The 13,519-nt window shown below is 40.4% G+C and overlaps 1 protein-coding gene across 3 annotated transcripts in view; it reads right to left on the bottom strand.

The window, feature by feature from the left end:
• Positions 1-13,519, bottom strand: part of LOC126281573 (dolichol kinase-like) — a 57,591-nt gene that overhangs the window by 29,881 nt on the left and 14,191 nt on the right. For all 3 annotated transcript variants that reach the window (XM_049980646.1, XM_049980648.1, XM_049980649.1), the window contains one exon: positions 3,103-3,323. In XM_049980646.1, the coding sequence (XP_049836603.1) occupies positions 3,103-3,323 (221 nt within the window). The remainder of the gene's footprint in view (positions 1-3,102; positions 3,324-13,519) is intronic.

The raw sequence follows: 13,519 nt of genomic DNA, 5'->3' as shown, positions 1-13,519 counted from the left end.
AGGAAGAATAACTGTCCAGTGCAAGTGAGACGAAGGCAAAATGTGAACTGCAATACAGAATGGTCAATGATTTTAAGAAAAAGTTGGACCAACACTCAAATTAGTTGCTTAGACAACATTCAGTGTGATACACTGAACCGTAACTCTGATAAAATGTTACAGGTTGTTCAAGGTTTCTGAGTATTGTATTCTGATGTAAGGGACATGTGGTCTCTTGTGGCTTGTTACTGAGTAATACTATAATAACAATTCATTCAGTTTGTTCCTTCAGTTACCTATGTTTCTGGGCAAAAATCTTTGCAATAGTGAAAAGGCCTATAATATGCTGTCATCAAAACAGAGTAATGCAACAACCCTCACAAGAAAACACAGTTACTTTCTTAAACAGAAAAAAATTAATTCTGTCACAAATAATGATTTTTATTTCAACATACAATGCATTTTGAACCCAAGGGGCTCATCTTCAGGTGCTTGATCAGCTAAAAAAAAAATATTATTACTGGTCCTGTTAAGTGTACATGGGTGTAGCACAATATGGCACATTGCAGCTTTATTTTACAAAAATTGTAGTCACAATGTGCTGCCTTGTAGTATACCTATGAAGTCTTAATAGGGCCAGTAATAATCTGTTTTCAAACAATGATGCAGACTGATGGAGCACTTGAATATGACTCCCAATCCTCACAATGCATCATGTATTGGAATAGAAATGACAATTTCTGACTGTAGACAGTTTGTTTTCTTTTTTTACAGAATAAGTCACAGCAGCAACACTGACAACAGTGGACAAAATTAAGATACACTTCTTTGGTTACTGTTTCTGCATTAACAGCTCAGCATAACTTCTCTGTGCAGTCTCTCCCAATGCATTCAGCGAAACCATACACAAGGTGTATTCTGGACAACTCTTCAGAGGTAAAACCATCCACACAAGTGTGTGACTTGTTAGGATAGAGTAGGTGGACTTTCATTGGTAAAGCATATGGACCACATGAAAATCTTAAATCAGAGATGCATACTTGCTTGCATCTTAGAACTCATTATACTATATAGTATTCCAGTCACTGTGTGACCTTACTTCCCTTTGTGATGAATATCAATAATTATTTCAGTCCAAGTAAGTAATAATCTGAATTCTGGGAATACTCAAAGCTTTCTGTCTTCATCCCAGTACTACACAGAGTTCCCATACTCGTTTTCTGTGCCAAATTCCACTTCAATTTGAATCATCAATCATTTTATTATTAATTTTTTAAAGGAACACAGCCATTTCTTGTAGAAGTAATATTTGGGAGGCTCCTGTTTTGTTACAAGGTCTATTAAACCTGTGATAATTCACACTGCCATCCTTTCTACAAGTTGAGTATCTCCTGTTATTTCTGTTTGGTAAGAGTCCACACATCTGAGCATAATTCCATTAACTAATGAGTCAAATTTGGTGTTGGACCTCCAAAACAGTCAAGAAGTTCAAGTGTTCAAAAAAATTTAAAGATTTATGACTGCAGACCAAGATGTGGAACAATTGCAAATACTAATCACAGGCTTGCAAATGTGAAACACAGCATTTTGCCAATAGGCGCATAAATAAAAATGTGCTAACAAAGGGAAAATTGATATGGAACTCATGTTTTCACCAGAGATTACTACCAAAGCACAAAGGGACAAACTTGGGTTATATGCTTCCACTTAAGACCAATTCACACTGGCCGTCATGTCATGTCTGCTACATCATGTCAAAACTTTCTCAAATGTATTTCAAATGGTGGCACACATACTGACTTTCCATCATGATATGGCATCATCAAGGTTTCTCTGGAAGAAAGTTTTGATGGTTGGCATCATCCAACCATTGTTTATTACATGACCCCCAAGCTTATTTCCTCCCAATACACAGCCATATGGTGATCTTCATATTTTGTTTTGTCATGGTTTTCAAAGTGTATATCATTTATCTGTTTGCTATTTGTTATAAGTTTTTTGTTTCATTATTTCTTTTATTAAAGCTTACAATAAATGATGAAAGATTAATTGAAGCAACGAGTTTGCAGTCTGAATTGTATGAGATGAATGTACTGAATTACTTGCCCTTTACTATGCTTACAAATTGTAGTAGCTCTCGGGAATGTGTGTGAAAGTTCAAGTGTCGGTGGTCAATATTTAACTATGTGGTTTCAGTAGGTAATGCAAGTACAAATAAAGCACTAACTATTAAAGCCAAATACACAATGTAAACAAATCCTAGAAATTTTTAAGGGAAAGGTAATGAAAATATGGCTACTGCACAAAAATTTGTACTGCACTGGCAACTAAAATTAATCTTAAACTAACCAGTTTTTCACGGATGTGATGGTAGATGTTCCTTTCAGTAATTCTGGGTGTAATTTGACAAAATAAATGAAAATACTGTTGCTTTAACTTTCTAAAATTTGCAGTGCACATTTCTCGTGCTTTACCTCCTTGTATCGTGTAAAATTCCCTTTCTGTATCATGTAATGACATTTTTGAGACACTAATTTTTGTTCTATTTTACACATGTGCCTTCCTTCTCTAATACACAAGCTACCCTTGCAAGCAGCAAACACTCTGAGTCCAATAAATGTCATTTTCATGCATATGTGGACTCCAGCACCCATTACATAAGCTATCACATTGTGTATATACACCTTGGTGCTTAAAAACATTTGACAATCATCTTGCAAAAGTCGCAATCACTGAGAAAAAAATTTAAGACAGCCGTGCAAGTTCAGATCAAGTGACTTGAATTGATTCGACATGTCATGACATGATGGACAGTGTGAATACACTGTGACGTGACATGATGGTGCCATGACAGCCAGTGTGAATTGGCCTTCAGTGACAAAGTCCACCGGTTGATGTAAATGATGAGGACTGCCCTGAGGAGGGTTGTTGCAAAATGTTTGAAACATCTATTACTTTGGGATTTTGTGTCATGAAGTAGCAGTACATCAGAAGGATTGGAACAAATCTAAATTTTTTTAATTCCGTTATTTAAAGGAATTTTTGTAGTGAGTTATTACACATAAATCTCTTTTTATATAATTACCTTAAAATGCAACTGCACCTGTTCATTGTTTTAATTACCTGTAATATCACTGTAGCTCTATCAATGTCTTCAAGTGAAGTCATATTCCAGAAGTGAGGTATGTTGATTGCAGCAGAAAATAAAAATGTCAAGAAAGACTGCACAATAACCCCTGCTTCTCCATATGTGAAATATTTTGGGCAGTGTGTTAAAATAGTGGGAATGCCTAATGTATAGGCATATGAACCCAACACTGAACCAATAAAGCATAGGGGTATGCCTAAAACAAAGAACATGTATTATAATGGTGTAATAACTGTGCTAAAATATGCATGTGAACACATCAGGCCAAGAATGAAAAAACAATAAGAGGAATGTGGAGTACTTTGGCATCCTGGAAATAACTGTACAATAGAGACATCACAATTACCAAGAAGCTTAATAGAGAATACACCTGAAAACATGAAGTTTACACTATATATTCAGGATCAATGGAAGCGTCCGATTCCACCCGTCTGCTCTCACCCACACGTAAGGGTGTTATGGTGTGCGACATCATTACGTGGAGTTTATGAATTGGTTGTGTTTGTAGATGTCTTGTGTCTGATGGCGCCTTCTGGTGGTGTGTGAGTATGTGCTGAATGTAGTGTGTGGTATTGGGTTTATTTGAACCTTGGTGTGGGATGTGTGAAGTCACTGACTGTGTTTGTAGTTCGGATCTAAAGTTTGGAATTTTTTAAAATGGTTATAAATTAATTTTTTTGTTTGTGTGTTTGGTGTTTTTGTTGAGTGTTATTGGTTTGCTGTTCAAGGTGCGGTAAGACATTTCATTTATTCTGTGGCTTCTGTTGTTAGGTATGGATATGGTGATGAAATGTAACAGGGCTATGTTGCAGTGCTGAAAGCAAGGGGAAACTACAGCCGTAATTTTTCCTGAGAGCATGCAGCTTTACCATTTGGTTAAATGATGATGGCGTCCTCTTGTGTAAAATATTCTGGAGGTAAAATAGTCCCCCATTCGGATCTCGGGGCGGGGACTACAAAAGAGGACATCATTATCAGGAGAAAGAAAACTAGTGTCCTACGGATTGGAGCATGGAATGTCAGATCCATTAATCGTGGAGGTAGGTTAGAAAATTTAAACAGGGAATGGATATGTTAAAGTTAGATATAGTGGGAATTAGTGAATTTCAGTGGCAGGGGGACAAGACTTTTGGTTACGTGAATATAGGATTATAAATACAAAATCAAATAGAGGTAATGCAGGAGTAGGTTAAATAATGAATAAATAAATAGGAATGCGGATAAGCTTCTAAAAACAGCATAGTGGACTCATTTTTGTGGCCAAGATAGATACGAAGCCCATGCCTACCAGAGTAGCACTAATTTATACGCCAACTAGCTCAGCAGATGACGAAGAGATTGACGAAATGTATAATGAGATAAAAGAAATTATTCAGATAGTGAAGGGAGATGAAAATTTAATAGTCATGGGTGAAAAATTCGATAGTAGGAAAAGGAAGAGAAGGAAATGTAGTAGGCGAATATGGCTTGGGGTAAGAAATGAAAGAGGAAGCTGCCTGGTAGAATTTTGCACAGAGCATAATTTAATAATAGCTAACACTTGGTTCAAGAATCATGAAAGGAGGTAGCATACATGGAAGAATCCTAAAGATACTAGAAGGTATCAGATAGATTATGTAATGCTAAGACAGATGTAGGAACCAGGTTTTAAATTGTAAGACATTTACAGGGGCAGATGGGGACTCTGACCGCAATCTACTGGTTATGAACTGTAGATTTAAACTGAAGAAACTGCAAAAAGGTGGGAATTTAAGGAGATGGGACCTGGATAAACTGACTAAACAAGAGGTTGTAGAGAGTTTCAGGGAGAGCATAAAGAAACAATTGACAAGAATGGGGGCGGGGAGATACAGAATAATAATAACAACATTGTGTCACTCGCTAATTTACCTACTGGTCACTGGTCAAATATTCAGCGGCCGACTGCGAAACAGCTTCAGCCTGCAGCAATCTATCCGCGATCCCCATGGAGGCCCGGGAGAAGAATAGGCCTCCGATATGTTCTGCCAGTCGTAAAAGGCGACGAAAAGAACAAACCACTAATAGGGCTAACCCCTCTTTTAGTGTGATTAGTTGGTTCAGGACACAACTAAAGAAGCCTCGGACAAGCGCCGTCATGGTCGGGGACGACGCTTGAACCCTATGCCCGCCCACAATGGTAACGACACTGCTAGCCAACTGCAGAATGATTTAAATCCAAATATAGGTGTTTTGCAGGATATGCTTCCTGCAACCACCCTAGAAGGAAAACAAAGAGGATGAGATGGTCAGATGAAGTTAATCGACACCTCATGTTCTGTTATTACCAAGCAACAAACCTAGGAACCAACACAACTGGATACAAATCACAAGTATACACAACATTTATTACCAGATACCCAGAATTAAAATCTTTAACAGAACAACGACTAGCTGATCAGATCCGTGTAATAATAAAAAATAACTGGATAACCCAGTCAGAATTAGTAAACAACAAGTACAACAAATACTGGAACAAAATAATGTGCAATCAGAAGAAGAAGAAGAAGAAGAAGAAGAAGAAGAAAATGGAGTAATGGATTCACACATCCCAGAGCAAACAAAGAACAACACGCATCAATTAAACAATCAGAGGAAAACAAAATCTTAAGACTGCCACCAGAACAAGTACAAATAGAACACGAACTGACACACATGTTAGATATAGAAGAAAAATTTCAGCTGACATATATAGAACACAAAGACACAAATACAGACATTAGACCATTCTTGCATAGACCGCCAAATAACACACAAGTTTAAACAACAATAAAAACTATCAACACAATCTTACACAACAAAATAAATGAAAACAGAACAATGGAAGAGTTACAACTACTGGTTTATATAGGAGCACTCACTACACTAAATATACACACTAGGCAGGGATCAGAACCAACCAACACACAGAAGAAACCCACAAAACCAGCATGGCAACACAGGCTACAGATCAGAATAGAAAAACTGAGAAAAGACATTTGACAGCTAACACAATTTATAAGACATCAAATGTCAGAAAAGAAAACGAAAAGGTTAGGTAAAATCTCACAAAAAGAAGCGATAGAGCAATTAGATGACAAGAAGCAGAAATTACAAGCATTGGCCAATCGACTTAGAAAAAGTGAAAATAGAAGGAAACAAAACCAAACATTCAACACAAACCAAAAGAAATTTTACCAGACAATAGATAACATACACATTAAAATAGACAATCCACCAAACATAACAGACATGGAACACTTCTGGAGCAACATATGGTCAAACCCGGTACAACATAACAGGCATGCATGGTGGATAGAAGCAGAAACAGACACATACAAGATGATACCACAAATGCCTGAAGTGATAATTTTGCAACATGAAGTCACCAAAGCAATTAATTCTACTCACAATCAGAAAGCCCCTGGAAAAGATAAAACAGCAAATTTCTGGCTAAAGAAGTTCACCTCAACACATTCACATCTAACTAAATTATTTAACAGTTACATTGCAGACACATTCCCTGATACACTTACACATGGAATAACTTATATGAAACCTAAAGATGGTATGTGCGGATGGATGTGTGTGTGTGTGTGTGTGTGTGTGTGTGTGTGTGTGTGTGTGTGTGTGTGTGTGTGTGTGTGTGTGTGCGCGCGCGCGCGTGTGTGTGTGCACCTGTCCTTTTTCTCCCCCTAAGGGAAGTCTTTCCGCTCCCGGGATTGGAATGACTCCTTACCCTCTCCCTTAAAACCCACATCCTTTCGTCTTTCCCTCTCCTTCCTGAAGAAGCAACCAACGGTTGCAAAAGCTAGTAACTCTGTCTGTGTGTTTGTGTGTTTTGTTCATTGTGCCTGTCTGCCAGCGCTTTCCCGCTTGGTAAGTCTTGGAATCTTTGTTTTTAATATATTTTTCCCATGTGGAAGTTTCTTTCTATTTTATAAACCTAAAGATCAAGCAGACACAGCAAACCCAGCTAAATACCGCCCCATAACATGCCTACCAACAATATACAAAATATTAACTTTAGTCGTTACACAGAAATTGACGACACATACAACACAGAATAAAATTATAAATGAAAATTATAAAGGCTGTTGCAAAGGAGCACGAGGATGTAAAGAGCAACTGATAGTAGATGCAGAGGTAACATATCAAGCTAAAACTAAACAAAGGTCGCTACACTATGCATACATTGATTACCGAAAAGCTTTTGATAGTGTACCCCATTCATGGTTACTACAAATATTGGAAATATACAAAGTAGATCCTAAACTGATACAGTTCCTAAACATAGTAATGAAAATTTGGAAAACCACACTTAATATACAAACAAATTCAAATAGTATCACATCACAGCCAATACAGATTAAGCGTGGAATATACCAAGGAGACTCATTAAGTCCTTTCTGGTTCTGCCTTGCTCTGAACCCGCTATCCAACATGCTAAATATACAATTTATGGATACAGTATTACTGGAACATACCCACACAAAATCACACATTTGCTATACATGGATGATCTAAAACTACTGGCAGCAACAAATCAACAACTAAACCAATTACTAAAGATAACAGAAGTATTCAGCAATGATATAAATATGGCTTTTGGAACAGACAAATGTAAGAAAAATAGCATAGTCAAGGGAAAACACACTAAACAAGAAGATTACATAGATTACATATTGGATAACCACAGCGACTGCATAGAAGCGATGGAAAAAACATGCCTATAAATATCTAGGATACAGACAAAAAATAGGAATAGATAATACAAATACTAAAGAAGAACTAAAAGAAAAATATAGACAAAGACTAACAAAAATACTGAAAATAGAATTGACAGCAAGAAACAAAACAAAAGCTATAAATACTTATGCTATACCAATATTGACCTACTCATTTGGAGTAGTGAAATGGAGTAACACAGACCTAGAAGCACTCAATACACTTACACGATCACAATGCCACAAATATAGAATACATCACATACATTCAGCAACAGAAAGATTCACATTAAGCAGAAAGGAAAGAGGAAGGGGATTTATCGACATAAAAAAAACCTACATTATGGACAGGTATACAATGTAAGAAAATTCTTTATAGAACGAGCAGAAACTAGCAAAATACACAAAGCAATCACTCATATAAATACATCGGCTACACCACTGCGATTTCATAACCACTTCTACAGCCCTTTAGATCACGTAACATCAACAGATACGAAGAAAGTAAATTGGAAAAAGAAAACACTACATGGCAAGCACCCATATCATCTAACACAGCCACATATCGATCAAGACGCATCCAACACATGGCTAAGAAAAGGCAATATATACAGTGAGACGGAAGGGTTCATGATTGCAATACAGAATCAAACAATAAACACCAGATATTACAGCAAGCATATTATTAAAGATCCCAACACCACAACAGATAAATGCAGACTTTGCAAACAACAAATGGAAACAGTAGATCACATCACAAGTGGATGTACAATTCTAGCAAATACAGAATACCCCTGAAGACATGACAATGTAGCAAAAATAATACATCAACAGCTTGCCTTACAACATAAACTTATAAAACAACACGTTCCCACATACAAGTATAGACCACAAAATGTACTGGAGAATGATGAATACAAATTATTCTGGAACAGAACTATTATAACAGATAAAACAACACCACATAACAAACCTGACATCATACCAATAAAAAGAAGAAATTAACACAACTAATCGAAATATCCATACCCAATACAACAAATATACAAAAGAAAACAGGAGGAAAAATACATCCAACTGGCTGAGGAAGTCAAGGATATGTGGCATCAGGATAAAGTTGACATTATACCAATTATACTATCAACTACAGGAGTCATACCACACAATATCCACCAGTACATCAACGCAATGCAGCCACATCCAAACTTATATATACAACTACAGAAATCCGTAATTATTGATACATGTTCAATTACCCGAAAGTTCCTAAATGCAATATAACATATACCGTACAGTTAAAAGGAAGTCACGCTTGATCAAGGTCCGCGTCACTTTCTACTTTTGACCACACATAACGTCTGAGATAAGAAAGAAAGAAATAATAATAATAATAATAATAATAATAATAATAATAATAATAATAATAATGGGTAGCTTTGAGGGATGAAATAGTGAAAGCAGCAGAGGATCAAGTAGGTAAAAAGACAAGGGATACTAGAAATCCTTGGCTAACAGAAGAAATATTGAATTTAATTGATGAAAGGAGAAAATATAAAAATGCAGTAAATGAAGCAGGCAAAAAGGAATACAAACGTCTCAAAAATGAGATCGACAGAAAGTGCATAATTGCTAATCAGGGATGAGTAGAGGATAAATGTAAGGATGTAGAGGCTTATCTCACTAGGGGTAAGATAGATACTGCCTACAGGAGAATTGAAGAGACCTTTGGAGAAAAAGAGTACCACTTGTATGAATATCAAGAGCTCAGATGGAAACCCAGTTCTAAGCAAAGAAGGGAAAGCAGAAAGGTGGAAGGAGTATATAGAGGGTCTATACAAGGGCCACATTTGAGGACAAAATCACGTAAATGGAAGAGGATGTAGATGAAGATGAAATGGGAGATATGACACTGTGTGAAGAGTTCAACAGAGCACTGAAAGATCTAACTACAAACAAGGCTCCGGGAGTAGACAGCATTCCATTAGAACTACTGACAGCCTTGGGAGAGCTAGCCCTGACAAAACGTTACCATCTGGTGAGCAAGATGTATGAAACAGGCGAAATACCCCCAGACTTCAAGAAGAATAATTCCAATCCCAAAGAAAGGAGTTGTTGACAGATTTTTTTTTTTTTTTGGGGCGCACAATTACAATGGTCATTAGCGCCCTGACTAATTTAGGAATGCACCGCGAGGCACCAGGTTAAAACAGCAACTAAAAGGGACAACACTACAAAAGACGTATTAACAGACATAGGATTAAAAAACTACAGATTAATCAAACGTCAGACAGGTGTGTCAAGTTGATAAAACGAAGAACGCGAGCAGCAGCTCCTGGGTCATACGCTAAAATGGCATCCAGAGTACATGGCAGGCCAATATCAAGACGTAGCGTAGTAAAATCCGGACAGGACGTTAAAATGTGGCAGACCGTCAGCAATTGCCCACATGGAAAGAACGGCGCCAGCGCTGCCATCAGCAGATGGCGATGGCTGAACTGGCAGTGTCCAATTCGTAGCTGGGCCAAAACGACCTCCTTCCGCCGAGAAGGACGTGAGGACGACGTCCAAGCTACGGGAAGAGGTTTCAAGGCCCGAAGCTTCTTGTCCGTAAGTGCAGCCCAATCGCCATGCCACAGCGATGAAATGCACCGACAAATGATCGTGCTACAATCTGATGAAGTGACACAACAAGAAGCCGTCCGAGGCTGGAGGACCGCAGCCTTGGCCGCGGCACTCAAAGAATCGGAGCAGATGACATAAGCAGAATGTCGGTGGCGGCACACGTAAAGAACAGCCTGATAGAGGGCAAAGAGCTCAGCTGTGAAGACCAAACAATGGCCATGTAGCCGGTATTTGAAACTTTGTGCACCAACAATAAAAGAACACCCGACCCCGTCATTGGTCTTAGAGCCATCCGTATAAATGAAGGTCATATTAATGAACTTCGAACGAAGTTCGACAAAACGGGAGTGGTATACTGAACTGGGGGTAACCTCCTTTGGGAGCGAGCGGAGGTCAAGGTGAACGCGAACCTGAGCCTGGAGCCAAGGTGGCGTGTGGCTCTCACCCACTCTAAAGGTTGCAGGGAGCGAAAAATCAAGGTGTTGAAGGAGACGACGAAAGCGAACTCCAGGGGGTAGCAGGGCATAGACATACAACCCATATTGACGGTCAAGAGAGTCGTCAAAAAAGGAACGATACGATGGGTGGTCGGGCATTGACAGAAGCCGACAGGCATACCGACAAAGCAGCATATCGCGCCGGTAGGTGAGTGGCAATTCACTGGCTTCAGCATAAAGACTCTCGACGGGACTAGTATAAAACGCTCCGATCGCAAGCCGTAAACCCCGATGTTGTATGGAGTTGAGGCGGCGTAAGATGGACGGCCGTGCAGAGGAGTATACAAAGCACCCATAATCCAGCTTGGAGCGGACGATCGACCGATATATGCGAAGTAGGACGGTTCGATCCGCTACCCATGACATGCCACTGAGAACACGGAGGTCATTTAGAGAACGGGTACAACGGGCAGCCAAATATGACACATGTGGAGACCAACTAAGTTTCCTGTCAAATGTAAGACCTAAACATTTTGTTGTCTCCACGAATGGGAGAGCAACAGGGCCGAGTCGTAAGGACGGTGGGAGAAACTCTTTGTAGCGCCAGAAGTTAATACAGACCGTTTTCTCGGCAGAAAAACGGAAGCCATTGGCGACACTCCAGAAGTAAAGACGGTCAAGAGAACACTGAAGAGAGTGCTCCAGGAAACATGTACGCTGCGCGCTGCAATAGATGGTAAAATCGTCCACGAAAAGGGAGCCTGATACATCATCTGGGAGGCAATACATTATAGGATTGATCGCTATGGCGAAGAGAGCGACGCTCAAAACGGAGCCCTGTGGCACCCCATTTTCCTGGCGAAAGGTGTCTGACAGGACAGAACCCACACGTACCCTGAACTGTCGATCCATTAAAAAGGAACGAATAAAAAGAGGGAGGCGACCGCGAAAGCCCCATGTATGCATGGTGCGGAGAATGCCCGCCCTCCAACAGGTGTCGTAAGCCTTCTCCAAATCAAAGAACACAGCCGCAGTCGGGCGCTTTCGCAAGAAGTTATTCATAATGAAGGTCGACAGGGTAACCAGATGGTCAACAGCAGAGCGGCGCCTACGAAATCCACATTGTACATTGGTAAGTAGGCGTCGAGATTCGAGCAGCCAAACCAACCGAGAGTTAACCAGTCACTCCATCACTTTACAGACACAGCTGGTAAGCGAGATGGGTCAGTAACTGGAAGGCAAGTGCTTGTCCTTCCCCGGCTTAGGAATCGGTACAACAATAGACTCGCGCCAGCATGTGGGAACATGTCCCTCAATCCAGATGCGATTGTAAGTACAAAGAAGGAAACCTTTACCCGCAGGAGAAAGGTTCTCCAGCATCTGAATACGAATATGAATAGAATCAGGTCCCGGAGCGGAGGACCGTGACCGGGCAAGCGCATTTTCGAGTTCCCGCATGGTGAATGGGGCATTGTAGTTTCCACAATTCGAGGATCGGAAATTAGGTGGCCCAGCCTCCTCTGCCTGCTTTCGGGGGAGGAAGGCAGGGGGGTAATGAGTGGAGCTCGAAACCTCTGCGAAAAAGCGGCCGAAGGCATTGGAAACATCCTCAGGGGCCACAAGGACGTCATTCGTGACCGTCAAGCCAGAAACTGGTGAGTGGACCTTAGTGCTACATAGCCGGTGCAGGCTACCCCATACAACAGAAGGAGTAAAACTGTTGAAGGTGCTTGTGAAAGCAGCCCAGCTGGCTTTCTTGCTTTCATTAAAAATACGACGACACTGCGCACGTAATCGTTTGTAAGTGATACAATTCGCCACTGTAGGGTGGCGTTAAAAGGTGCGTAAAGCTCGTTGACGAGCACGTAAGGCGTCTCTACATGCTGCGGTCCACCAGGGGACCGGTACGCGGCATGGAGAAGAAGTAGTGTGAGGGATGGAATATTCAGCAGCAGTGAGAATGACTTCCGTGAGGTGTGCGGCCTGACTATCGCACCTTGTCTGCTTTGGAGAAGTTCCAACTAGTTTAGCACGGAGAGGGGATATGATGCAGGAGATGGATAACACACGGGAAGTGGTCGCTCAAATATGTATCAGAAAGCGCATACCACTCAAACCGGCGTGCAAGTTGGGTTGTACAGACAGAGAGGTCCAAATTGGAATAGGTGTGAGAGGTGTCTGAAAGGAAAGTAGGGGCGCCAGTATTAAGGCAGACTAGATTGAGCTGGTTGAAAACGTCTGCTAACAGGGAGCCCCTCGGACAGGATGCTGGAGAGCCCCAAAGAGGATGGTGAGCATTGAAGTCTCCAGTTAACAAAAATGGTGTAGGGAGCTGAGCAATAATTTGCAGCATGTCTACCCTGGTAACGGCAGACGCCGATGGAGTGTAAACAGTACAGATGGAAAATGTAAAATTGGGGAGAGTAATGCGGACGGCAACTGCCTGCAGGCCGGTGTGCAATATGATGGGATCATAGTAGATATCATCCCGGACCAGCAACATAACCCCTCCATGAGCCGGAATACCTGCCACAGGGGGTAAGTCAAAACGCTCAGAGGTGTAGTGTGCCAAGGCAATTTGATCACATGCGCGTAGCTTCGTTTCCTGG

This window comes from Schistocerca gregaria, chromosome 7 (assembly GCF_023897955.1).
Source record: "Schistocerca gregaria isolate iqSchGreg1 chromosome 7, iqSchGreg1.2, whole genome shotgun sequence".
Classification (NCBI taxonomy): domain Eukaryota; kingdom Metazoa; phylum Arthropoda; class Insecta; order Orthoptera; family Acrididae; genus Schistocerca; species Schistocerca gregaria.
Note: the sequence above shows the minus strand (reverse complement) of the source record. Positions and strands in the feature narration are given on the sequence as shown.